Here is a 25,731-nt window from a genome sequence, read left to right as displayed (position 1 = left end):
GACTTTTTGAGGAATGGGGAGACATCTCACAATAGAAGAAACTCTCACAATAAGGAATTACAAAGTGCTTAGCAAGTTCTAGTTTGAACAGAAATTTTTGATATTTGTCAAATAAATGTTTCAATTAAAAATCAGCAAAGAAAATTTATTTGGAGGTAACAGGAACCACACTGGCAGCATAAAATTAAGTGGTTTTTATAATAGTTATGTTCATATGAAATTATGTAGTTTTGGTTTCCAATTTGTTGTGTCAATTAAATGACAACTCTACATTGCTAGAGATTATTGTCCTGGAAGAGAAACTACAGGGAGAACTGGATAGACACAGCCTAAGAAGCTGGAATGAAGGGGGCAAGTGAAGGAGAGATAGAATGACTTGAAAAAGGATTAGGAAGATGGCTGAGTGGGCAAAAGGACTTTCTGAAACAGTCTGTGTGACTTGCTGGGTGGCACACCACACACTCTGATATGACTGCATATTGCTATGGATATGCACAAACACCCAGTTTCATCCTCCCCCTAAGCCTGTGCTCCACCCATCCTCTATGCTAAAGTCCCCTTCAACTTCAAACAGATGAGGACTGGGAACAAGGTAGGGTGTTTGACCTCATCCCTCAGTAACAACAGAACTTCACGGGAGCTCCCTGGTGTTATGAGTTCTTTGCATTTATTAAAGCATTTTGTTTGATGGAGAGGCCATACAGTGTATAGTATTATCATCCGCCATTCAGAAAATGAAGCAAGTGAGATTAAGTCTTTTGGAAGGAGGTCACACATCTGGCAGTAGAGATGGGATTCAAATTTGATCCCCAAACCCAGTCTTTACCACTGTGCCTTGCTGCCTGTCAATGAGAGCACACACCATTTGTTTCCTTCCATGGGAGGAGCACATCCATAGAGAGGCGAGGAGCCCTCCAGTGGCACCTAGAGTGAACAAGCTTTACACTTTTTCCTTCCCTATTTTTCACTTCTGTCTTCCTAGATTTCTTCCCCTCCCCTTTCCCTTTTTTTTCTTAATCCTTATCCATACTGTAGCCCCTCAGAGAGACTCTGCCCTACAACTTGACCTCAAGTTTCCTGTAACCAACATTATGCCTGGCTACACTAGTAATAAGCAGTGTGCCCGCCAACATCTGACGTTCCCCTCTCCACCTGATCCAACCCCATGAAATGAACATTTTAGACTAGATGAACACAGGTATTTGGTTTTAACTGTGTCCCTTTTTGGTAGACCAGAACATTTCTTTTACCACCAACTACCCCTAGCAAAACTCAAATGAAAGGTTGGTGAACTCCAGGTCAGAAAGTTAAGAGCATTTTAAAAAATTCATATATTATCACCACTAAGTAATCTGCTACAAGAGTGGCATTTACCTGTCACCATTATCTTCAGATTCTGGCATATATGTTGACAATAGTAATTTTTTTTTGTTTTGACAATAGTAATTTTTAAATGTCATCTATTTGAAAGGACATTAGAATCCAATATTGTCAAAATTATAGTTTTCATGTATTTCAGCTTATGATGTAATTTCTACTGGCTGCCGACTTTATTAATACCAGGATGCAGTCCCTCCCCACGCTGAGTGTTATCTCAATCACTATAACAAAGCTGGGCATGGCGGTGAACGCCTTTAATCCTAGCACTCAGGAGGCAGAGGCAAGCAGATCGCTGTGAGTTTGAGGTCAACCTGGTCTACAAACTGAGTCTAGGACTCAGGCTACACAGAGAAACCCTGTCTCAAAAAATATATAATAACTATACAAAACTACGATGACTACGACAAATGCCTAAGATAATTAACAGACTTAAAGAGTATTCATGTTGCTCAGTTTCAAAAGCCATGTAACAGGACCCATGGCCAGCTGATCCTATTGTTTTTGGTATGGCCACACATCATTGTAGGAGACTGTGAGGTGGCACAGCTGCTCACCATAAGCAAGGAGGCAAAACATAGAAGATGGGTACACAATTTTCTTCCACAATACACATCTAATGACCTAAAGCACTCCCACTAGGCTATACTCTGAAAGGTGCTACCACCCCATCAACAGCACCAAGCTGAGCAAGCGCTAAAGCTTTAACACAGGCTTTTGGGAACAGTTCAGCGCAAAGCAGCAAAGTGCAGCTTAGTCCCAGTGATGTGCTTCTAATGAACAGAATTTGCCAGAGCAGTTGGTTGACACTCCTGATTTTAGGTTATAATTGTCCTGATTTCTTATTCTTTTGCTCCCTTGAACTGAGAGACATCAGTTGCCACATAAGATATGCCCTATGAGGACAGATGCCCTTCTTGAGGGAAGCCTCCGGCCACCAGACTGTGAAGAACTGAGGTTATTGGTTCAAAAGTTAGACTGCATCTTAATTGTTTTGGCTAGCCCAGTGAGTCCAGTTGTCCCAGTCAAACCCTGAGATGACTCTAGTCCAGGCCTACTCCTTGGTTGCAACCTCATCGGAGGTCCTGAGCCAGAAGCCTCAGTGAAGCAACGCTTGGTTCTGGAGCCAAAGACTCTGTCTGAGGAGAAACGTTGCTACTGTCAGCTGCTAATCATCACACAGATGTTTCAGAGCATTGTGGTGTTGCCATTTTTTGCAAAATGATCAACTGCCATTGTCACAAGGTACAAAACAGTGCCAGATGAAGAAACAATTGTGGGACAGATGAAATACCCATGTGATTTGAATGAAATTTGTCTCAGTAGTGCCCACCTAGTCACACTTAGCTCTCACAGACAAGATGAGCCATCTTCAGTGCCCCGCCCAAATGCACCTTTCTCCTTTTGGCTGCCATCCAGTCTCAGCTGGCCTAGCTCTTAGAGATTCCTCGTGGGTGGTGACTATCCACTGCGGATGTACAGTTGAATGTTCATATGTAACTAATAATCAGAGGTGCTGTATGTCACATGACCAGTGAGCAGTAGAAAGATTCCACAGTTGCACAACACCAGTTGCTCCCTCACACTTCTCCTCGCCATCTGCTATGCAACCACAGACTTCCAGCTAGCCTGATGCCATGTGGGCACATGTCAGATGAAGCCAGAAATTTGAAACCCATTTGCCTGCTGCTTAGCAATACCATGTCCTGTCATCTATCTGAAAGAGATGGTATGCAAGTAAGTGGGGGAAGGTGTGACTCATAGGGGCTACCATGTGAATTTTTTCTCAGGGAGCCCATGAGTCACCAGTTTTGGTTCAGTGTCCCCCTCCCTCAGGCCCAGGGAACCAAGTTAGAAAGAAGGACATTTTCAACAGTAATAAGCATGCTCCTATAACCAATGCATCCATTGTACCCAAGGTTTCTATTTACAGGAATGTACAGCAGTTTGGCTGACTAGATTTAAGGCTAGCCAAGGTCAATGAGCAACCAGCCATTGTAGATAGTGTGGACTGGAATGGGAAACTGCTTCTTAGGGAAAATAGACATGCTGAAAGTCACTCTCGGTGTGCACCCTTCATTGCTGGCTTACAGGGCACAGATGACAGGTAAAATGAAGGTGAATTTTCCCTGGAGGAAAGAAAATACTCCGATACACTACACTGAAGTTTAAATGAATAAGTGATTCAGCAGATTTCTAATCTGTTTTGCTGCAGTTTAAGAAGAAAGAGCGTCTTAGGTTAATATACATTGATATTTTTCTGGTTGTACTTTCTTTTAAGCCTTGATTTAAACACAGGCTGTTTTTAATACACAGCATAGAATTTACCATCGTAACTATTTTGAGTGTAGTTCGACAGTATTATTGCCATCTGTCTCCAGAAGTTTCATCTTAGAAAGCTGCACCTTTCTAGCCTCTAAACATCTCCCCACTGTTCTCTCCCCAGGCTCCACTATCCACTACTGATCTTGATGTGTCTACAAATCTGACTGCTGTAAGCATTTCATATAAATGAAATAATACCATATTTTGGTGACTAGCCTAACATACTAAAGGTTTGTAGTATGCATCAGAATTTCCTTCCTTGTGGCTCAATAATACTCTATTGTAAACACAAATCACATTTTGTTTACTTGTTCATCTGTTGATGGACACTTGGTTTCATCTACCTCTTGGCTTTCATAATGCTATGAACATGAATATATGAGAATCACTGAGATCTTGTTTTAAATTATTTTAGCTGCATACACAGATGTGACATTTGCTAGTCATACAATATTTATTTTTCTACATATTTGTATTGTTTTCCACAGTGGATGTAACTCTTTACATTTCTCTTAGCTGTGCACAAGGATTACACATTTCTATCCTTAACAAATCTTTACACTTTAAAAACAATTTTATACATGTATACAACAAGAGGTTTGTGGTTTTTAGTTTAATACAACCATTGGGCATAGTTTGGTCAGGTACACATCCCATTACTTTCTCTTGTCTTCCCCATCTCTTGCTTAACTCCTTCTTTGCAACTAGTTTCCCCTTGCTTTCATGTCCTTTTTGTGACCTACTGTGTCTTTCTTTGTAACTTGGTTCCCTGGGCCTGGGGGAGGGGGACACTGAACCAAAAATGGTGACTCGTGGGCTCTCTGAGAAGAAATTCACATGGCAGCCCCTATGAGTCACACTTTCCTCCACTTACTTGCATACCACCTCTTTCCAATGACAGGACATGGTGGTGTTAAGCAGCAGGCAAGCACACACTGGGGGAAGGGGTTGTTTATTGGAGTTTGAACAACCACTGAGGAAAATGACTCCCCTCAAAGAAGGGTGGGACACAAGACTCCTCCTCACCTATGATGGAATGTTGATGGGAAAAGTCTTGTGCCAGTCTAGTGCAGTTAACTACAGCTCTAAGTTGACTGCAATGACCATGTCTTGCCCAGAGGACAGCATTTTCGAGCACTCCTCATTCTCCAGCTCTTAGATTTATTTTTCTGCCCAATCTTTCAAGATGTTTCCTGACCCTTGGAAGTGGTGATGTATTCAGGACTGAGCACTCGACAGTCACTTATTCTTAGTCTTTGACCAGTTATGAGTCTCTGCATTAGCTACTACCCAGTACAAAACACTGTTCTATGCATATAAACATACATATTTAGAAGCTGTTTGAGAACTTGTCCATTTACCAAAATAACTCTAGTAAATTCTTCACTATGGCCTGTGACCTTCTCATTCATCCATGGGGCTTTGATCAGATTTATAGTACCAGGCATGAATCCCTTCTAAGGAACAAAACTCAACTACAATCAAAGACCAGTTGGTTGCTCCCGTAAGTCATGTTACTATTGAACAAATGGGTATTTATTGCCTGGTAGATCCAGAGCTGTGTATGACCACTGGTGCCTTTTCTCCTCCAGTGGTTTGCATAGTATCCCCCAACACTGTAAATGTTAGCTAGCAAGGAAGCTTCCAATTCACTTCCAGTTTGATTTGTGTACTGCTCCCAAACTATTGGGTATATTCATCAAGGAGGTCTTATCACCTAGCTCTGGGGGCAACCAAGAACGATGGAAATGCCCTTTGTTATTTTGAGGATCTCTGGGACTATATGAGCATATTTTATATGGAAGTATATTCTACATGCTTCTGGGGATTTTTTGCTTAATAGCTCTGGCTTCTGGGAGCATTATCCAATTCTGCAGAGCATCTCCATTTATAAATGACATTTTTAGAGCATAACCATCCTAATGAGTGTACTGTCTTCCAGTATTTTATTGTGTAAAAGTTCCAGAGGATCAAGCAAGTGCAGTGCTTTTGAAGGCCCTGTTCTGGTTCCTCCTGGGCTCATTCCACACCTATTTTAGACCATATCCAGGTTCCAAGGATTGAAAAATTCCATCAGGATCTACAAAACTTTTTTCACTTGCTTCGAACAATGGCAGTTCTGGTGTGCAGACCTGAAACCTGGTGCAGGAATGTGGCAGTGTCTGCAAAGGTGGGGACTGAACTTGGGCATAGGCTAAGGTGTTTCACTTCCTGCATTTGAGGACTCAAAGTTTATGAACCAAGTAAGGCTGGAATGATGGGTTAATTCCACCTCCCAAGTCACAAGCATTCTATCATAGAACCCACAAGTATCTAAGAATTCTAAACTCAAACCTTGGCCTTGACTCCAAGTCTTTAATTTTGAATGTCTGGACATACAGTTCTCCAATTGTCTTCAAGCTCCCATTTATTAGGGAAGTGAACCTCTTTCCAAACGTTACAAGTACACTCAGAGTTATTATGCAGATATCATAGTTATCTCTGAGTAAAAGTAATCAGATTAGTAACAATTTGTACATAAATGTATCTAGCCCTAATTGTTTTCCCCCATGTGTAGGCAACAGGATGGGAGGCAAAATTAATTGGAACCATAATATTTTCTTGGAAATGACTAATGCTATCTTAATTTTTGGCTAAGAATCCTGAAATATTTTGTCCTAGTAGACAAATGTCTCAAAAATTTCCACTTTTTATATTAGTTTAAATTAGCAATATCTTAAATAGCATCACAGCCTATATAAAACATTGAGTACTTGAATAAAAATTTTTAGTATCAGCTTAAGACACATGAGAATACATGTATTATACAAAGTATAAAATAAAATACTTGGGAGGATACAAGGGATGGGATAAACATTGAGATGTAACAAGAATAAATTAATAAAAAAATAAAAAAAATAAAATAAAATACTTAATTGAAGGTATATCTTTTTCAATTATCAAAATGTAAATATCGATGGATAGTTGTCTGTTATGCTAACTAAACAACTGAGTATATTACCTAATCATTACTTTCCACATTTGGAATATTACTACAGAAGAAAACTCAACATTTGTAAAATAGGGGTCCTAAGGAAGCTCAGTACATTGCTTAATGTCACATAGAAGTTTCGGCAGTGATTTGAATCAGACACATTTGTCCCATCACTGCATTAATAGCCGTCAAGATTATTGAGTATCTATTGTGTATCAGATTCTACTCCAGAGACACAGCAGTAAGAGGTAAGGGAGGCTGAAGTTCCTCTTCCGTCAGGGATGTTTAAGCTTGGTTAACAATAAAAGGCTTTGTGATTCACATGAATAGTAGGATTATTTCTTTCTTTTTCTGTGATTAATGTCTTTGGATCTTGGTAGGGGACTGTGTTACATTTACAGGTTGCTTTTGATACCACAATCAGTGCCACACTACTGATTCTGCCAAACCATAAGAGTGGGAGGTCTCTTTTCCAGTACCTTTAATCTCTTTCTTCAGTGACTTATACTACAGAACTCCCCCTATTTGTTAATGAAATTTAATTATTTTTAAACTCTCCTGAAGATATTTTTCCTGATTTCTTTCTTGACAACTTCATTAATGGAATATTGGAAAGCTCTTGAGTTTTATATGTGGATTTCAAAAAAATCTTGCTACTTTTCTGAAAATGTTTATCAAACCTGAATGACCAAATTTATAGGGTTGTTTAAGTATGAAATCACATCATCTGCAAATAGGAATACTCAGAGTTCTCTTTCCTGTTTTTGTTTTCTTTCTTTTGCTTTATTGCTCTAAAAGTTCACCCAGAGCAAAAGAGGAGGGAGGTATGTTTACTGTTCTGGATGGTGAAGAAAACTGCTTTCGATTTTCCCCACTGAATGAGCTCTGTAGGTTTGCCATCTATCCTTTATTATGTTAAGGTATGTTTTCCCTGTGCTTTGTTTCTTCAGGGACTTTCTATGAAGGGATGTTGAGCTTTATGGAAGGCTTTCCCCCCCATCTATTAACATTCATCTGATGTCTGTTGCTAATTTATGCACCATATTCCATTTATTTATTTGCCAAAGCCCTTCATGTGAATATAAAAACTCATCAATTCCCATGTGCTATGACCAGGTACTTTAGAGAAAATAGCTATGAAACCGAAAAGTTATATATTTATAAAACCTACTTTATTCTACCCTTTTCTTGTTGTTTTTTCAAGATGGGGCTTCCTGTGTAGTCCTAGCTATCCTAGAACTGACTGTGTAGACCAGGCTAGTTTTGAACACAGAGATCCACCTGCTTCTGCCTCCCCAGTACTGGGATTAAAGGCAGGAAACATCACAACTGTCTCTGTACTTTTACAATGTAAAATACGTTCTTCACTGCATTATTTTTTTATCCTAGAACTTCAATTCATTAGAGAAAGTGTTCTTTGACAAACTGAAACAAGTGACAAGTTAATAGAGATGACAAGAAGTATCATTTAGATAACAAAAAAATTCTGTTTTCCACAGAAATACATTTTTTGGACTCATGCGGTGACTCAGTGGAAAAAGGTGCCTTATGTCAAGCTAGAAATACTGAGTATCATTTCTGAAACTCACATGACGGAAGAGCCAACTTCAGCAAGTTGCACTCCCTGCTCCTCACATTTTTGTAAAAAAAAAAAAAAATACAGAAATGTGCAAATTACCACTATAATTGATACTTGTGAATTGTATCCACTCCTCACCCCAATTTGTACCTAGTCCTTATTATCTAAAAAGCAGTAGACAAGTCCTGAGCTGTAAAGCCATTGACTTTGGTCTTACATAGTGCTGTATTTTGCATAAATTTTTGTGGAATAATTGCTGGACGTATCAAGCCCAAACAATAGTTAGAATAATATGAGGAAGCATGCCTGAAGATGTTTTAGACAGTTTTTTAGAATGAGTAGATACTACTCACAAAGAGATATAAGAAAGCTCAGTCTTCAAACAAAAGAAACCTTTTGTTCTGCGCCCAAGGGCCTCTGAGTTCCTGTTGATATATAAGACTTTCAAAGGTATAAAGGAAGTTTTCCTCAGGCACCAGGTCAAAGGACAGGACAAGTCTGTAATCTGACACTTTCTAGAAATGGAAGGGATCCCAGCCTTGAGTCTGCCTCCCAGAACAGGCACCAAGTTTCACTTAAGAAATAGTTTCAAAGGGTACTTTAAAAAAATTTTTTTAATTGGTCCAACTTTGCATAATGATGCAGGCAAATGATTTGGTTTAGTCCAACTTAAGGAAAAGATTAAAGACCGTAACACATGTAGCAGGGCTTGAAGAAGTGTGATATACCTCCAAAAAGTCGGTGGCAAGCTGAATTGGAAACATGTCATGAGTTATATACTGCTCACTAAGAATTTCACTTTTGGTGACCCAGGTTCACAAAGGTGAACATCACATTCTCTCATTAGCAGATCTTCACTTCCAACTTTTACCTATGTGTATTTATGTCCTTGAGCCTAGGATACTAAAATGCAGTCCAGGAGAAGGGAAATGGATTCTTGAGCAGTTATGTGTACTAGAGAGTGACCTAATGAGCCATAAAGAATCAAATATAAGTTTAGCTTCATGTTTTAAAAAAAGTTTTTTTAAATCAATTTTATTTTTTGGTAACATTTCTGAGCTTGTCTCCTTGGGTGTCTACATTTTTTTTCCAAGCGGTACTGAAGACCAGGATGTCAAAATTTTCTGGGGGGGGGGGTGGGGAGGACTAGGGGGGAGGGGGGAGAATGCTATTGTCAATCTATCCCTACCTAAACTTCACCGGAACTCTTCAAGTATGTGATTCATCATTATAGTCTACCAACAGATAAAACCAGACTAACACAGCCCAACATTCCATCGCGTTTACAGTTTTGAGCGCTAGGCACTGGGCATTTTCCACATAATCAACCATGGCAATGGACACATAGGGCATGTTTAGATGTGTGTGGATTAACTGTATCCCGATATCAAACATGGTCATTTAAAACCAGCAAAATAGCAGCACCTGTGATGAAGAAGAATGTGGCTTCAATGACTGAGAACAGAACAAGCAAGTCAGTCCTAAATGTCTCAATTTACCAGCATTATGAAAAAAAAAAAAAAAGCATGTTAAGACTAATCTGAAGAGCAGAGAGAGGTGTAAACTGCACTAGTTTTTACTTTTTTAACTTGAGAGATTATTAAGAATTCCTTAAGAGTGGTAATATGTTACCATCAACACGAAAGCAAAATGACTGTTACCCTAGAATGCTTTTTTTCAGGAACAACTCAATAGTACAACAGAAATATAAAACCTTTGCTTAGCAAGGTATCATAGATGAAAATCAAAGCTATATATCATGACACAGACTATCTGATCACTTTCCTCCTTTTCTTAATATTCTAGTTTGTCATGATGTGTCTTTCTTTCCATCTCTCTTTTCATTACTTATGTAGCTAGGACTATGTCTGAACTAATAGAGAATTCAATGTGATATAATTAATATGAGAGGATATGCCTTTCTTCTCATGTAAGTGGATGGACTTTTGGATTGTTGTCAATCACTTTCTTTCATGAACATAGTATAGTACATGCTTGCTATTAAAAAAATAAGAGTACTTGTTGACTGTTATTTTTTAAAGTTTGTTTTTCTTTGCTTTGCTTTGTTTTGCTTTGCAATAGGGTCTCTTTACTACGCAGCCCTGGCTATCCCGAAACTAACTATGTAGACCAGATGGCCTAGAACTCAACGGGATTGCCTTCCTTTGCCCCGAGTGCTAGGAGTAGAAGCATTTGCCCTATCTGGCAAAGTTTCTCTCTCTCTCTCTCTCTCTCTCTCTCTCTCTCTCTCTCTCTCTCTCTCTCCTCCTCCTCTCTTCTTCCCTCCTCCTCCCTCTCCCCCCCCTTCTCCGTGTGTGTGTGTGTGTGTGTGTGTGTGTGTGTGTGCATGCACTTATGAGTGAAGGTTCCTGAAGAAGCTCCCTGGAGGTGGTGTTACTAGTGGTTGTAAGCCGCCTAATGCAGGTGCTAAGAACTGAACTTAGGTTTTCTGGAATAGTATATGCACTGAACTGTTTGAACCATCTCTTCAGCCTTTGTTAGCATTTCTTTTTTCTTCTATGAAAGAGATGCATTTCACTTTGATTGTTAAAAAGCTCATTAATAAATCAGGCATTTTAAATGTGTAGATATTATAGAATCTGAAAGGATAGGATGATATTTTCCATCCCAGACACTGTATTTAATTTTTGAAAGATTAAAGACACATTTATATTAGGGGTTTAATGTCCTAATGACATTGAAAATAAAGTTAAAAACTACCTTGTATTATTTTCATCTCAGCAATACCACATAGATTAAGAATAGTGATGATGCTTAGGGTTATAAAAACGTCAGTTTTTAGACTATCAACCATTTTGACTGCCTAGCCTGTTTATATTAAATCAGACTGTAATCTTTAAAATGTATTCTGCAATCTGTATTACTGACTTGCCTTGTTGCTGCAACAAAATGTGTGAAAAAAAGTAAATTAAGGAAGAGTTTATTTTGGCTCACATGGGTCAGGAAGGCAGAGACAGGTGCATGAGGCAGCTGGTTACATCGCATCTATAGCCCGAAAGCAGAAATGCTAGTGTTCAGCTGCTTCTCTTTTACTTGAGACCATGGAACAGTCATGGGTATGCTCACAGAATTACCTCCCAAGTTATTCTAGACTCTGTCAAGTTGACAATATTAACTGTCATACCTCATAGTGTGGAGTATCTAACTGCAAAGAAGAAATGAAAAAAGTCAACATCACAGTCAATATTTTATCCCCCACTCCCAGAAGAGCCTCACATAGCCCAGATTGGCTTTAAATCTTATTATGTAGGCCAAGCTAACCTTGAAATATCCTGACAACCCTGTCTCTGCTTTCCATATGTTGTGATTACAGATCTACACCATCTTATCTGGTGTATTATTTTATTTTTTAACTCTGTGTGCACACATGAGCACATTTGTATATATGCACATGCACACTGTATGGTGACCAGGGGCCAAATTTTGGGAGCCAGTTCTCCTATGTGGGTTTGGAATTCAACTCCTATTAGCAGACTTGGTGACAAGTGCCTTTATACACTGGACCATCTCACTGGTCTAGTATTATATTTAATGAACTAATTAACCAAACTATTAATGCATAAATGGGATGTGATAAATTTCAAACTATTCACACCAGTTGAATAAAGGTTATAGTGAAGAAAGCAATCAATGTGACTTCTGAATGACACATTTATCAAATTGGTAGACCAACACATGCAAACAGTCTAGCCCAGGGGCATCTGTAGTCTGGGACTCCTTTTTGGATGGTGGATAGCTCCTGCCAGGAACAGAACAAACTGTTTTTTGATGTGCTTCCTATTTCCTTGTCATGAAAGAGTAATTGCCATAGATTTGCGTCAAAAAAGTCAAATTAAGTGAACAGCTCTGTTGTAGTTAAACTTGGCAAGAAACAATAACAAAAAAGAACACAGAGCAATGAATGTGCGAATTTGTTGGGACAGAACCAAAATGGAATTTTCCAAATGGTTTATGTATCCTAAACTCCACAGAGGACAGCTTCAATTTCCTGTAGAAGAAATTCATTACAGCATTTGTGGACACTCTGTGGACAGGCAGCTCCTTCTGAAAGGCTGCAATGTTGGCATACTGAGTAGGAAAGTTCAGGCATCCTTTCCTCTGACCTCCTCTCCATAGATTTATGAGTCATCACTAGTAGGGCACTACTATACAGAACCATGGAGCCCAGGATAGCTAAATACAGACACAAGATACATTCACAAAACTGAACACTGACACAATTTACTTTTGCAAAAAGCTCTGAGGTCATGAAGACTGGGGTGACACATACTGAAATAAGAACATTTCCTCACAGACTAAAGCCAGCATCATACAGATTCAGTTCCTTAAGCCCCTTTACTGGTACTCACTAAGCTGCATATATCTGGTAGGCTCTTAGTCAAACTACTGCCCAGTGATGCTTGTGGAATACTTCCTACAGATTGTAACTAATCCTCCCCATCCCTCCTCATGCCTTCTCTCCCCTTTCCTTTCCTCCCTTTTTAATTAAAAACACATCTTTACTTAGATTTGTGTGTGGCGCATGCCATAACACAAATGTGGAGGTCAGGGGACAACCGATGAGAGTTGATGCTCTCCTTTCAGAATGTGGGTCCCAGGGACCAAAGGGTTTTTACCTGCTGAGACACATTACAGGCTTCTATATTTCTTTTTTGAGGTATTTTTACTTTGTATAGTCCAGGCTGACTTAGAACTCACTATGTAGCTGAGCTTAACACTGAGTAGTTGTGAATCCCAGGCTAGCAATGAGCTCTTGATCATCTGTTATGGCTTTGTAGTGTTTTGATTATAGGAATACACCTCCATGCCCTGCTGATTAGAACTATTTCTAGTACACAGGGAGTAAGCACAAATTTTGGGCCTCAAACTTAAGGGCTCCTAACTACTTTAACAATTATAAGCTGCATCGTAAATGAAAAAGCTCCCTCCTGTTACCAAAGGTGGATGAGTCCCATATCCTCTCAGAATGCATTCAGGCTTTTTGTGACTTCTTTTCCTCTCAAAAAACTCCAATGATGTCTAATTTCTCATGGATGAAAGGGTATGGGAGGAGTCAAGTTCAGAGTGTTAATTTTAACCTAGCTAGAGAGCGCTCCACCCTTCTGGCCTCTAGTGATAATGTTGCAATGTCTTTAATCCCAGCATTCAAGGAGGCAGATCTCTGTGAGTTGAAGGCCAGCCTAGTCTACAAAGCAAGTCCAGGAGAGTCAAGGCTACACAGAGACACCTTGTCTCCAAACACCATTCCTCCCACCCCAAAAGGAATAGTATCTTCCATTTACTTAAAAAAAAAAAAAAAAAACATGTATTTCTTTTTAAATTTTATTTCTGAGATAGTCAACAAGGTCTGAGCATCAAAATAATACATTTTCTTAGTACAATGGGACAATTTATATTTCACAAAAGTCTTCCATTACTGCTTCTTTGATAAAGATTTTTCTTTTAATCCATGAGAGAGAGAACTATCTCGCTTCCATAGGCTGCTTTTGCACTGGCTTCATTTCAAAATGAAAGTTATCTCAGGAAACTACTCAGTTGTTTGGGTAACCAGTATCACGTACCAATTGAGACAAGATCAAACAAAAACTTGTATAGCACACATATGGCTACACTTTGTTAGGATGAAAGATGATATGTGGCACCCAAGATATGTGGCTGAAGAAACTGTGGCCTGATTACCCTCAGCAATGACCACAGGTACCCTCCCTGTGTACTAGAAAGCACAAATGATGAAAAGTAGATTTAAGCTGCAAAGTATGAACTACACCACAGTAGCACAAGAGAACTTCACAAGGTAAACTTATGTGGGCCACACAGCAGCTTGTGCTTGAAATCTGCTATTATACAGAATCTCCAGAATATGCAAATTCCCATTAATGTTTATTTTTCTTACACTAGAAAGTCAGTCTAGTTGCATTAGACCTATGGTCTAAAAAGGATGAATTCTCTTCCAAAATAATTGGAAGCTTATTTATCTTGTTCTTAAAAAATAAACAAGAAGCCACAAAATTTGACAATTAGCTTTTCTCCTTTTACAAGTGATAGAGCTGAATCTCACAAACTGTCCACTGTGCTCAAGGTCATGAGCAAAGGCTGACTATGCAGCAGACAGCAGCTGAACACCCACATTCTCAGTCCCTCCACAGCTCACACCCTTCTTACACTTCAGTGAGCCAGCACTGCAATCACCAGGATAACACAGGCAGCAGGGGCAGTGTTAGTTTATGTGTATTCAGCAAGGGTACCCACCTTGGTTTCACTTTTCATGGAAAATTTCAACACAATGTAAAGATTTACAAGAAAAATAATAAACCAAAGATTAGTATATTTGGTCTACAGCACCATGTTTTGGCTTCTGTAAAACCCAAATGGTTAAAGGGATTACTGAATTAAACCCAACTAGACTAATATTTCTTTGTAAATGCTATAAAAAACTGGGCAATCATGAGCAAGAAAAGCCTTGACAATGGCATTAGCCTTGGACAACTGATCACTTCAATAGTTTATTTTTGTTAATGATAAGAATATTTTCTCAATGAAATTGAACAATTGATTCTTTAACAGTGAATGATAAGATAGCATTCAATCTACAAAAGTGAACATTATCTTGAAATTTCAAGAGGAAAGTTAGCTCACTAGAAACCTATCAATCTTTTTGAATAGAAAACTGTGTCCAGTTCTTTTGTATTTTAAACATAAAGGTATTTTAATAAACAAAACCCCATTTTCTCCATCTCTTTAAATGATACTACAGTGAAAGGTAACACATAGATTGTAGGTCCACCTTGTAAAATGCTAAACAGTATAGATGTAAAGAGAAATCACCTTTTCCACATGAAAGAAAATCAACAGTCACACAACTTTCACATGATTGAAATGACTAAAAGCAAGGCATAAAGTACAAGACTTTCCACTTCTTGTTTGGCACATATATTCATAAATTTTCAAACATCAAACAATTTAAGGCCAATAGATACGATACTAAAACCAACTAGCATAGTAATAAAATGCTTAAAGGTTATGAACACTTTAAATACCTAGTTCCCATATAACTTTCCATAACTTCCATAGCCAAACATATCTTTTGTGAGCTTGTAAGCTGATCAAAATATTACCTGTGTTTCAGGGTTTGCCTGAATTCACTAAGTATCTCACAGAGAACTCGTGTTGTTTTCTCACAGTTCCGTATTCTATTTGGTGGGCCTCTTGACGGCCTTCGTTTATGAGAACACGTGTGCCCTACTTACAACTTTGAAAAGAATGGAAGGCCTTCATACATGTCAGTTTTCAGCTTTATCCAGTCATTGATCTTCTGAAGTGTAGTTTTCTCTTGACTTAATATTTTTGCAACTTTTTTCATCTTTTGTTCATTTCTTTCTATATACTTCATCCCTTCTAGCTGCAGCTGGTCCAGCTTTTCATTTCGACTTTCATCTAGGGGTATGTTTTCACACATGACAGGATTGAATCTAAAATATGTGTCAGGAGGTAACAGACCATCAAGCATTATATGGACTTCTGTTAAAAGAAAAATGAACAAGAAAGGCTGAATAACAAAAGAAGGTGTGAGATAAGTTATTTTGGAATGAATGATTAACTTTTTCTTTACTTATAATTATCATCTTTTATGCACATTATGAACATGTGCTTATTTTACCACCCCAACTCACGATAGGTTCAAGAAATCTACAATACGAGCAAGTCTACAAATTTCAATTCACTTTTCAAATACTTCATTATTTTGCTTAGCTGGGGATCTTGCTTGACTAAGCTTTTCTTTTTGAAATGCGTTACTTTTCTTTTGCTTTTCATTATACTATACATTTATGCATGTTAAAATTTGCCAGTTTTAATTGCATAATTTGGCAAAGCCTGGTAATGGATAAAAATGTTTTACAACCACAAGTCATGAGCAGGCCTATGACCCCCAAAGGTTTCTGAGTCTCCAACAGTGAGCCATCTCATACTCCCTCTTTTTTAAAGAATGTCAGACAAACAGAATCATGTTAGTCGTCTTATCTTCCTCTTAATCACAAATATATAAATAAATAAATACACACACACACACACACACACACACACACACACACACACATATTCACCATTTAATAGTAATTGTCCAGATTAGAGTGAGCCAAATAAAACTGCTTATTTTTGTACTTCTGTAACAATTTATTATAAATTATTATATATGTCTCATATAATATATAATATATGTCTCAATGTAATGCTTGTGTCTGTTTTCAAAGTTAACTATTACAATTAAACCTCTATATTTGTGTCATTAACTAGAGCATCTTCCAAAATTTCCTATAGAGCTCATCACTGTCTGAACTATAGACATAAGCAGTATGAGACTGGTTCACTAAAGTCTATCTGCCTGAGCAGATGGCCTATTATAAGAAAACTGTATTGAATCATCACAAATGCAAATCAAAACCATACACTCACACTACAATGCTGGCTCTTATTAAAGGATAAGAGATAAAAGAAGTGTTGCTGAGGATATGGAAAAAAGGCCATAGTCCATTATTAGTAGGAACGCAAACTGGTAAAACCGACTTTGCAAATAAGTAAATAAATAAATACATAAATAAAATAAAAATAAAAATAAAGAGGTGCTTCACAGAACTACATTTCTACCGTATGAAATCCCACTCTGGGTATATATCTGAAGAAAATGAAATCAGAATCTTTAAGAGATATTTGTCATACCATGTTCACCGCACTATTCACAACCATCAAGATATGCATACCAATATGTATATTTTACATGTGGTAGGATGTTAAGCCTTAAGGCAGAGAAAAAAATCCTGTTATCTGCTACATCTGAATGAGTTTGTAGAACAACATACTTATTGAGACAAGCCAGATACATGAAGACAAATCATGTATAATATTTGTATATAGAATCTAAAATAGTCAAGTGTAGAGAAAAGATGGTGTACAATGCTAGCTGTCCTGGAGTTTGGGGATAGGGAAAATACTGGACAAAGGTCATAAACATTCATTTACTACAGCTGAAAGAATACTAGTGTTTTAAATGTACAGTATGGTAACCATAGTTAATTATACTAGGAAATGGAATTTCTTATCTTGTGTGTGGTAATTGTTACAGAGTATACTTAAATTTAAAGAACACACTGTACACCTTATATATACAGTTTATGTCAGTTTTAACTTAACAAAATGAAAAAGATATCTTACTAAATTAGCAAAAGAACTTTTCAGAAAGTGAAAAAGTCCAGTTTATCATGTATTTGTGGTTTACCTTTTAAAAGATAAAAGTCCTTAACAGAGAGCTGAAGAGCCTAAGTTATTGACTTAACTAAAAACATGCTGAAAGAGACAAAAAGGCTTAAACATGGAGCTGCTAAATGCTACTTTAGGAAATTAATAACCCATTTTAGGATTTAAAAGGAAAGCAGTAAGATAACGAGATCTAAGTAAAACTAAGGTTCAAAACTCAAAATTCAACAAACACTTGTCAAAGTCTCAATATGTGCTATGGACTGAAATCAGTGATAAACCAATTTTGAATTTTAAGGTATGAGGATGAATCTCAGGGTCTCACACATGCTAGGCAACGACTCTAATACTGAGCTATACCTCCACCATTGCCTTATATTTTACTGGCACAGAGAGATGTGCAATAGATAAATACATGTAATATATACCCATAAGAAGAAATGGGCTTTGAGAGGGGGAGGGGAAGAGAAGTGGCTGGGTAAGTGGCCGGAGTAAGATGGTGAGGAACTTGTAGTAGACAGCCTGAAGGAAGCAAAGGACACACATTTATCTGGGTAGAGTGCCTTATATGGAGACCAATAGGAGAGACCATGAGGCCCCTGAGCTCTTAGAAAGTAAAGGAGAACAGTCAGATTGTAGCTAGATACTCAGCAGTTCAGTTTGTAAGGTGTGAAAATTTTAGAGGAAGAAGGCTTTTGGATTTTATTCACAGACAGAAAGCCGAGAAGACTTTAAGAAGAGGAAAGACAACTGCTATTTTAAATAGACTTTAAATGGGTCATGCTGGTGTTTTTAAGAAGACTACTTACTAGAAGAACACCAAGAGTAGAAACAAGAATGTATTCTAATGCTAGGTGACTTCCGCATTTGTCAGAATCCAATTCTCTTTTTGCTTCCAACTGTCTCCTGGTTATTCTATGAACGTTTAACCCTATCTGACCCTTGCTGCTTTTCCTTTTCTTAACTGGGAGGTACCCACCTGTGTGTCTGAGCCAGGTCAGCAGTACATACTTCTCTAACCCTAAACTAGCAAACAAGGCACTAACTGCCAGGAGAAGCGTAGTTTCTTCAGCATGACTGAAGCTCCTATGTGCTTCCTAAGCCCACAATACAGCCCAAACCACTCTTTCACAGTTGACATCACACTTTACCAAAATCAGAGTACTATCAGTTGAAGTGCCTGAAGGTTATAACAGTAAAACTAACCCTCTGTGTCTGTAGCACTGCTGATAACATTAGAGAGCTTGGTCTTCAGGCTTGTATATGTTGCGGTATTCTTCACATCACTTTCGTACCGTCCTGTGCCCAGAGATACTATGCACTCTAATGGGGCATCTGGCCAGATACATTTACACTCATGCATGGCCAGGGCTGAAGGGTTATTCAGAAGTAAACCTCCATCCTGTAAAACACAAGCCGTAAGAACAGTCAGTTCAGTATTTACTACAGGAAAAAGCTATCAATGTACTGAGTGATTTATAACAAGAAGATCCCTTCAAATGAATTTACCCCTATGCTACAACTGAGAAACACACCATCTAAGAAGATTTTTAGCTTCCTATTTTGGAGAACTTTTTATATGCTGCTCAAAAAATACTAAGACGAACTGAAAAACCTAAAACATTTTCATGCCTATTTATTTATTATGTATGCATCCACATGAAGGTCAGATGGGTCATCCATGTGGGTCACTGGACTTGGTAGCAAATACCTCTAACCACTGAGTCATCTTGCTGGTCCCTGAACCAAACAATTTTTTAAAGATACAAGAATAGTTAATAATTAATAAGAAGAAAAACAATTTCTCACAAGTTCATTATAATCAAAGTAATTGAAATTTAAACAAAACAACTTTAAGGTATCATATCCACAGTACAGCTATAACCTAAAGAAAGCAGGAGAAACTTTGAACATCGAAGTCAGTAGTTCTAAATCTGTGGGTCATGACCCCTTAGGGGGTCAAGTAACCCTTTCACAGGGATCACCTGAGACCACTGGAAAATGGGTATTTATATTGTGATTTATAACAGTAGCAAAATTATAAACTAGCAAACAACAATTTTTATGGTGGGGGTTACTACAACATAAGGAACTGTATTAAACAGTTTAAGTCACAGCATTAGCAAGATTGAGAACCACTGTTCTAAGTGCTTATCACGATCAACATAATTTTGAGGCATTCAAAAAGTAATGTAAAATATGCTGATAGAATACTATAAAAATAAAAAAGTACTTAAAATTATAGCCAAACTATAACAGAATGAATCACACAATATTTAAATCTATTTGATTACTATATTGCATATTGAGCTTAAAAATCTAGGGACATACATCTGACTGAAGATATTTTAAGTAATACTTAGGTTTTTTCCTATATAGCTTCTACATATATTCTACATATATTCCTTTGTAGATGTACCATATTTCAATAATCTGTACTTTCTTCCTGTGAGTCACTTATCTTTTGAGTTTCTGAGACTAACTCTGCAAAGTAAAACTTTTTAATTTTGATAAAGTCTGGTGTACCAGTGTTTTTGTGAATGGGCAGTAACTTTTTAAAAATAACTGTTAGAAGTCTATTTAACCATAGACCACAGTACTTTTTTTCTTTCTTCTAAACATTTTACACTTGAAACTACAATCCAGCTGGGCATGGTGGCACACACCTTTAATCCCAGCACTCTGGAGGCAGAGGCAGGCAGATTGTTGTGAGTTCAAGGGCAGCCTGGTCTACAAAGCAAGTCTGGGACAGCCAAGGTTACACAGAGAAACTTTGTCTCTGGGGAAAAAAACCAAAACAAATAAACAAAACAAAAAAACTACAATCCACTGAATAATCTTGGCATAACCTGGGAGGCTTACATCAAAATTACAACCCATTATATATTCTTAGAATAAGCAATGAGGTTTATTGTCAAGGTTTTGGTGTGTGTCTTGGGGTGGGGGAGAGCGAGGGCAACAACAGCAATGTATTTCAAAGCAATTTGTTGAGATTATCCTTGGGGTATTATCCTTGGGGCATTAGTAGGTAAAGTGCCTGCTTTCAAGGAAGAGGACCTGAGTTCAGATACCAAGCACCTAGTAAAAGCCAGGTGTGGTGGCACTTATTGTATCTGTAACCTCAGCACTGAAGAGTAGAGACAGGCAGATCCCTGGGGCCTACGGACCAGCCAGTTTCCTCAACTGGTAAGCTTTAAGTTCAGGGAGAGAGTTTGTCTGAACAAACAGGTGGAGAACAAAGACACTTGACGCCAATCTCTGGTATTCATACAGATTACTCACATGTACTATCCACACATGCAAAGCCTGCTCCACAAAAGGACTATCCTGTGAACTGCTTTGTGTCTTTAGCAGAGATAAAGGCCATATGCATGTAAGTCTATTCCTAGACTCTGTTCTATTTCACACACACACACACACACACACAACCCTAACTTCCTCAAATAATACTCTCAACATGTACTCACATTAGAAGGCCAACTACACAAAAAGTTAGTGGTCACTAATATAAAGCTTCATTATATTTTTGAGAGTGCAGGGCAACACAAGGCTATCAGATTCTGAGAGAAGGAGTGTAGTTACATCTTCTCATTGCTTATACCTTTTAGTATGGGCTGTTAGTTGTGATTTTATAGTCTAATTTCTATCTCTGAATTGCTGGCCTCCACCTTTACTACATGCCTTTGGAAGACTGCGCCATACATTTCTATGACTTTCACAGGAGGACATTCTTTTTTAAAATTTTAATATTTTATTAATTTATTCATATTACATCTCAATTGTTAGCCCATCCCTTGTATCCTCCCATTCCTCCCTCCCTCCCACTTTCCCCCTATTCTCCTCCCCTATGTCTGTGACTGAGGGGGACCTCCTCCCCCTGTATATGCTCTTCTTGGTAGGCTGCTATCCTTCCTCTGGGTGGCACCAGGCCTCCTCATTAAGGGGACATGGTAAAAAATGGGGCACCAGAGTTCGTGTGAAAGTCTGTCCCCACTCTCCACTCAATGGTGGAGAATGTCCTGCCCATTGGCTAGATCTGAGTAGGGGCTCGAAGTTTACTTCCCGTATTGTCCTTGGCTGTTGTCATAGTTTGAGCAGGACCCCTGGGCCCAGAGGATATTCTTTTAAAAGATATCTCTAGTTGGGCACTGCAGTGCACATACTAGCCAGCATTCTGGAGGCTGAGGAAGGAGGACTACTGTGATTTTAAACACTACCTCAGCTACACAGGTAATACGGGGCCAACCAGGGCTGTACAGCAAGACCCTCTATTAAGACAACAAATAACAGCAATAGGAGGTACTTCTTAAGAGTAAGTGTGAACATTTCACACCATAGCTCTTTCCATGGTGCTGAGTACTGATAGCCACTGAAACTAAAACCACAGAAAACTAGTCTATGAAAGGCACACATCTGGGATGAGAGAAAACACTTTGCCCTGTTTTCCGCTTGACTGACTGTCCTAAAAGCACTGACATCTCTGCCCTTTGGCCGAGTCTAGGAAGAGGGCAACTTGTATTGAGAACTGGACTAGGAAAGCATAGCTGGCATTTACTCAGGGGTGATGCTTTATTTGTTTATGGAGTCAACACTCTGAAGTTTCAATGTGTTTCTTAGTGGTTTAGTTAAATAGTTATCGTTCCTAAACTCAAAGTAACATGGCAGAGAATACACAAAGCAAAACCCTAAACTAAAGTCAAAGTACACATTAAAGATATGAGAGCACTTACCTAGCATGGCTGAGGCCTTGTGGTTAAACACACAGCAGAAAGTGTGTGTGTGTGTGTGTGTGTGTGTGTGTGTGTGTTGAGACTGATTCTCTATTGCCAAGTATATTACATCAGTTCATTCATGAAAAGCCTAAATAACCATCTGTATACCTGGTGGCAGATCAAAAAGCTTACAGTGATGACAGCTCTGAGAATGAACTGAGCCTTTAGCTAGTATAATGAATCACTATATGAAATAACTTTTTCGGCTGGTAGGCTCATTTTCCTCAAAGACTATGTACTCTGCATGTCGCTGTCCCCTCAATACATGAGTTCTCTGTTCTTTCTTGCCAATGATAACAGTCTTCTTCTCTTCCTCTACATACCTTAAGATGTTTCCATATGCTCTAAGAAAAATATTCATGGTTTAAATTCACAGTGCAACCTCACCTTCTGAAAATGCTGTTTTCTTTCTGATACCACGATGATGTAGAGCCTACGCTATCCCTGAACTCGTGATCTTCCCACTTTACCTTCTGGGCAGGCATGGGTACTTTCTTCTTGGTTTCTTTTTAGTGCCATAGTTTTACTGTTTTAAATTATGTGTATATGTGCACTCAGGTGTCCTGGGAAGTCAAAGGTATCAGACACCCCTGGAGCTGGAGCTACAAAAATGAGTGTGAACCACCTGTTGGGAGTGCTGGCAACCACACTCAAGTCCTCTAAAAGAGCAGTGGTAACTCTGAAATATTACTGAGCCACCTCTCAGTGGTTAAAACCCTTCCTATGGTTTTGGCTTGTTTTTGAGTTTTTGTTGTTGTTGTTGTTTTTGTTTTCAGGTTTTTTTTTCATAATAAATTAAATATAGGCAAAATTTAAAGGATATAACTCATTTTAAGGGCATAAGTCAATGGCATTAGTTACCTTTACATTGTCCTGAAACTTTTATTTGTAATGTTTCCAAAACCATCTTTATCCAAACTATGTAATCCTTCCCCATTTTCCTCTATTTAATTGACCACTCTTTCTCTAAACAACAACTCAAATGAAAGCATCTTTGTAAAGAATAAACCACATCTGTATTATTTGGCAATCTTTATCACTTCAGTCCATGGTCTAGTCTGAGTTATTTGGCTGAATTCAGCTTTGCCTTTTAGCAGGATCCATGAAGAAAGAGATTCATTCTGTGTATTCTGTTAGTCTAGAGAACCCTGGCTAATATAATGATGTATCAGATTGTTTTTAACCAAAGATGGGATGGTAAGAATTTAATCTTGAGCTGGTTATGGAGGTGCACGCCTTTAATCCCAGAACTCGGGAGGCAGACGCAAGCAGATTACTATGAGTTCAAGGCCAGCCTGGTCTACAAAGCAAGTCCAGGACAGCCAAGATAACAGAGAAACCTTGTCTCAAAACACCAAAAAGAAAAAGAAAAGAAAAGAAAAAAAGAAAAAGAAAAAATTATTTTGGAAGAGGAGATGAAAAAAAGAGAACAATTTTGTACGAAAATTACTACTTCAAGATAAATACTATGCTACTTTCTGACAAAGGGCAGAAAGAATCCCTGCTTTGATTTTGTCTTAGGGGTTCTACTGCTGTGATAAAACACCATAACTAAAAGTAACTTGGAAAATAAAAGTAACTTGGGCAGGAAAGGGTTTATTTCACTTAACCGTCCCAATTTGATGACTAATGAATCATCAACCAAGAAAATGCCCTATGCACGTTCCTATAGGCCAATCCTAAGAAAGTATTTTCTTGATTAAGATTTCTTCTTCCTAAATGGCATATGCTGACATGAAACTAAAGCAGTTTTCCAAAGTAAATAATTTGTAAGTGTTGTAATTCTTTTTAGAGTCAAAGGCAAATGGAATTTTATCCATCTATTCAACCCTCCTAAGTACAGCAGTATTTCCAGTAATTGTTCAAATAGAATACCAACCCATAATTTATACTTGTTCTCTCCCATCCCTCTAACCAGTCCCCTTTCTCCACTCTGCCTCCCCACTTCCTCTCTTCTCTCACTTTCCTCAATCCCTCATTTCCCTCCTCTATCCAGGGTCTTACTACACAGCTTGTTGTCCTGGAACTTGCTATATATACCAGGCTAGTACTGAACTAACAGAGATCCACCTAGCTCTGTCTTCTGAATATTGAGAATAATGGCTGGCACCACATTCCACGCCATAAGTTATATTTGACCTGCCTCCAAAAGAATATGAAAGACCAAAAATGAGGTATCTGTAGCCATGACAGTTAAAAATGTATTTTTAAAATGAGATTATAAATACAATATAAACTTAAAGAATTTAGTACAAGAAGGCTATACAAGTATTGTATTTTAATGTTATCTTTGGCAGTTTCCTAAGGGGTAAGAAACAGAGACTAACTTTGCTTTACTTCCAAGTTTTCTTTTATTTAAGCAACCAAGATCATTCATATTTTAGAATAAATGTTATTATCTTTTAAGGGGGAACTATCCTATTTCTTGAGATTTTCAAGAAACTATAAAATAAAGTGTGTATTTAAGTAGGGTCTTAAATTACAGATCCCACTTGAATATTCTTTTTCGGATAAATGTGTCATTGTTTCTGGAGTCCACTGGTTACAAATTCTATTTCTTAGTCCATGTAGTTTGTTTGTTTGTTCATTTAGAAACAGGGTTTCTCTGTCCTGGGCTCACTTTGTAGACCACGCTAGCCTTGAACTCACAGAGATCTGACTGTTTCTGCCTCCTCAAGTGATGAAATTACAGGTTTGTGCCACTGCACCTGGCTAGTCCATGTAGTTATATACTTTACAGAAATTATTTTATCAGTAGCTTAAAATAAAGTGATAGATTATAGTTGTCAGCATAAAAATGGTCAAGCATGAAAAGAAATATTATTAGTCTATGTAAAATAGAAAAGAAGCCAACAAAGCACTTTAGTTAAATGTTAGATCTGCTTCCCCTGAGATAAAAATAAAAGCTAAGGTAGGATTTTGAGACCAGAGCTAACCTGGAACAACCAAGGAGTTCAATGCTCTAGATAATTGGTAAGATGGGGTGAGGGAGGAAGAAAGAAAATGTCTGTGAGTATATGACTTTTTATTGCAGGTCTGTAGCATGATAACTATATAAAAATTACAATTTATAAACCTAACATTTAAAAATATTAAATGATTTTTCACCTGGGACACAGTAATAATAATATAAGAAAGGAGGAAGTTACTGATAACAGAAAAGTACATATTAAGATACAGAGGGGGCTAAAAAAAAACCCTTGAGATATAACATGTTCTGCCCCGAGAGAGGGAAGGAAAAAAAAAAGAAAAAAGAAAAAAAAAGAAAAAAACCAAAGGAGAAGTGCTTTACATAATTCAACAACATGTGACAGAATAAGAAATAGTTTGAAATGATGCCAAAGACGAAAGAACTGTGCTTTAATCTAACAACAAAGATTACTTGTAAAAACTAAAATTAATTGACCAACATTTTAGAATGGTATTTTATCAAA

The 25,731-nt window shown here is 37.9% G+C and overlaps 1 protein-coding gene across 2 annotated transcripts in view; it reads right to left on the bottom strand.

Annotated features, from left to right (window-relative positions):
- Positions 1-15,235: 15,235 nt before the first annotated feature.
- Positions 15,236-25,731, bottom strand: part of Pnpla8 (patatin like phospholipase domain containing 8) — a 49,051-nt gene continuing 38,555 nt past the window's right edge. For both annotated transcript variants that reach the window (XM_051145218.1, XM_051145227.1), the window contains exons 9-10: positions 18,732-18,927; positions 15,236-15,794 (exon numbers count right to left, since the gene is read on the bottom strand). In XM_051145218.1, the coding sequence (XP_051001175.1) occupies positions 15,520-15,794; positions 18,732-18,927 (471 nt within the window). In that variant the 3' untranslated portion in view covers positions 15,236-15,519. The remainder of the gene's footprint in view (positions 15,795-18,731; positions 18,928-25,731) is intronic.

The sequence above is a fragment of the Acomys russatus genome, chromosome 1 (genome assembly GCF_903995435.1).
Source record: "Acomys russatus chromosome 1, mAcoRus1.1, whole genome shotgun sequence".
Lineage (NCBI taxonomy): Eukaryota > Metazoa > Chordata > Mammalia > Rodentia > Muridae > Acomys > Acomys russatus.
This window is presented reverse-complemented; position numbering and strand designations above follow the sequence as displayed.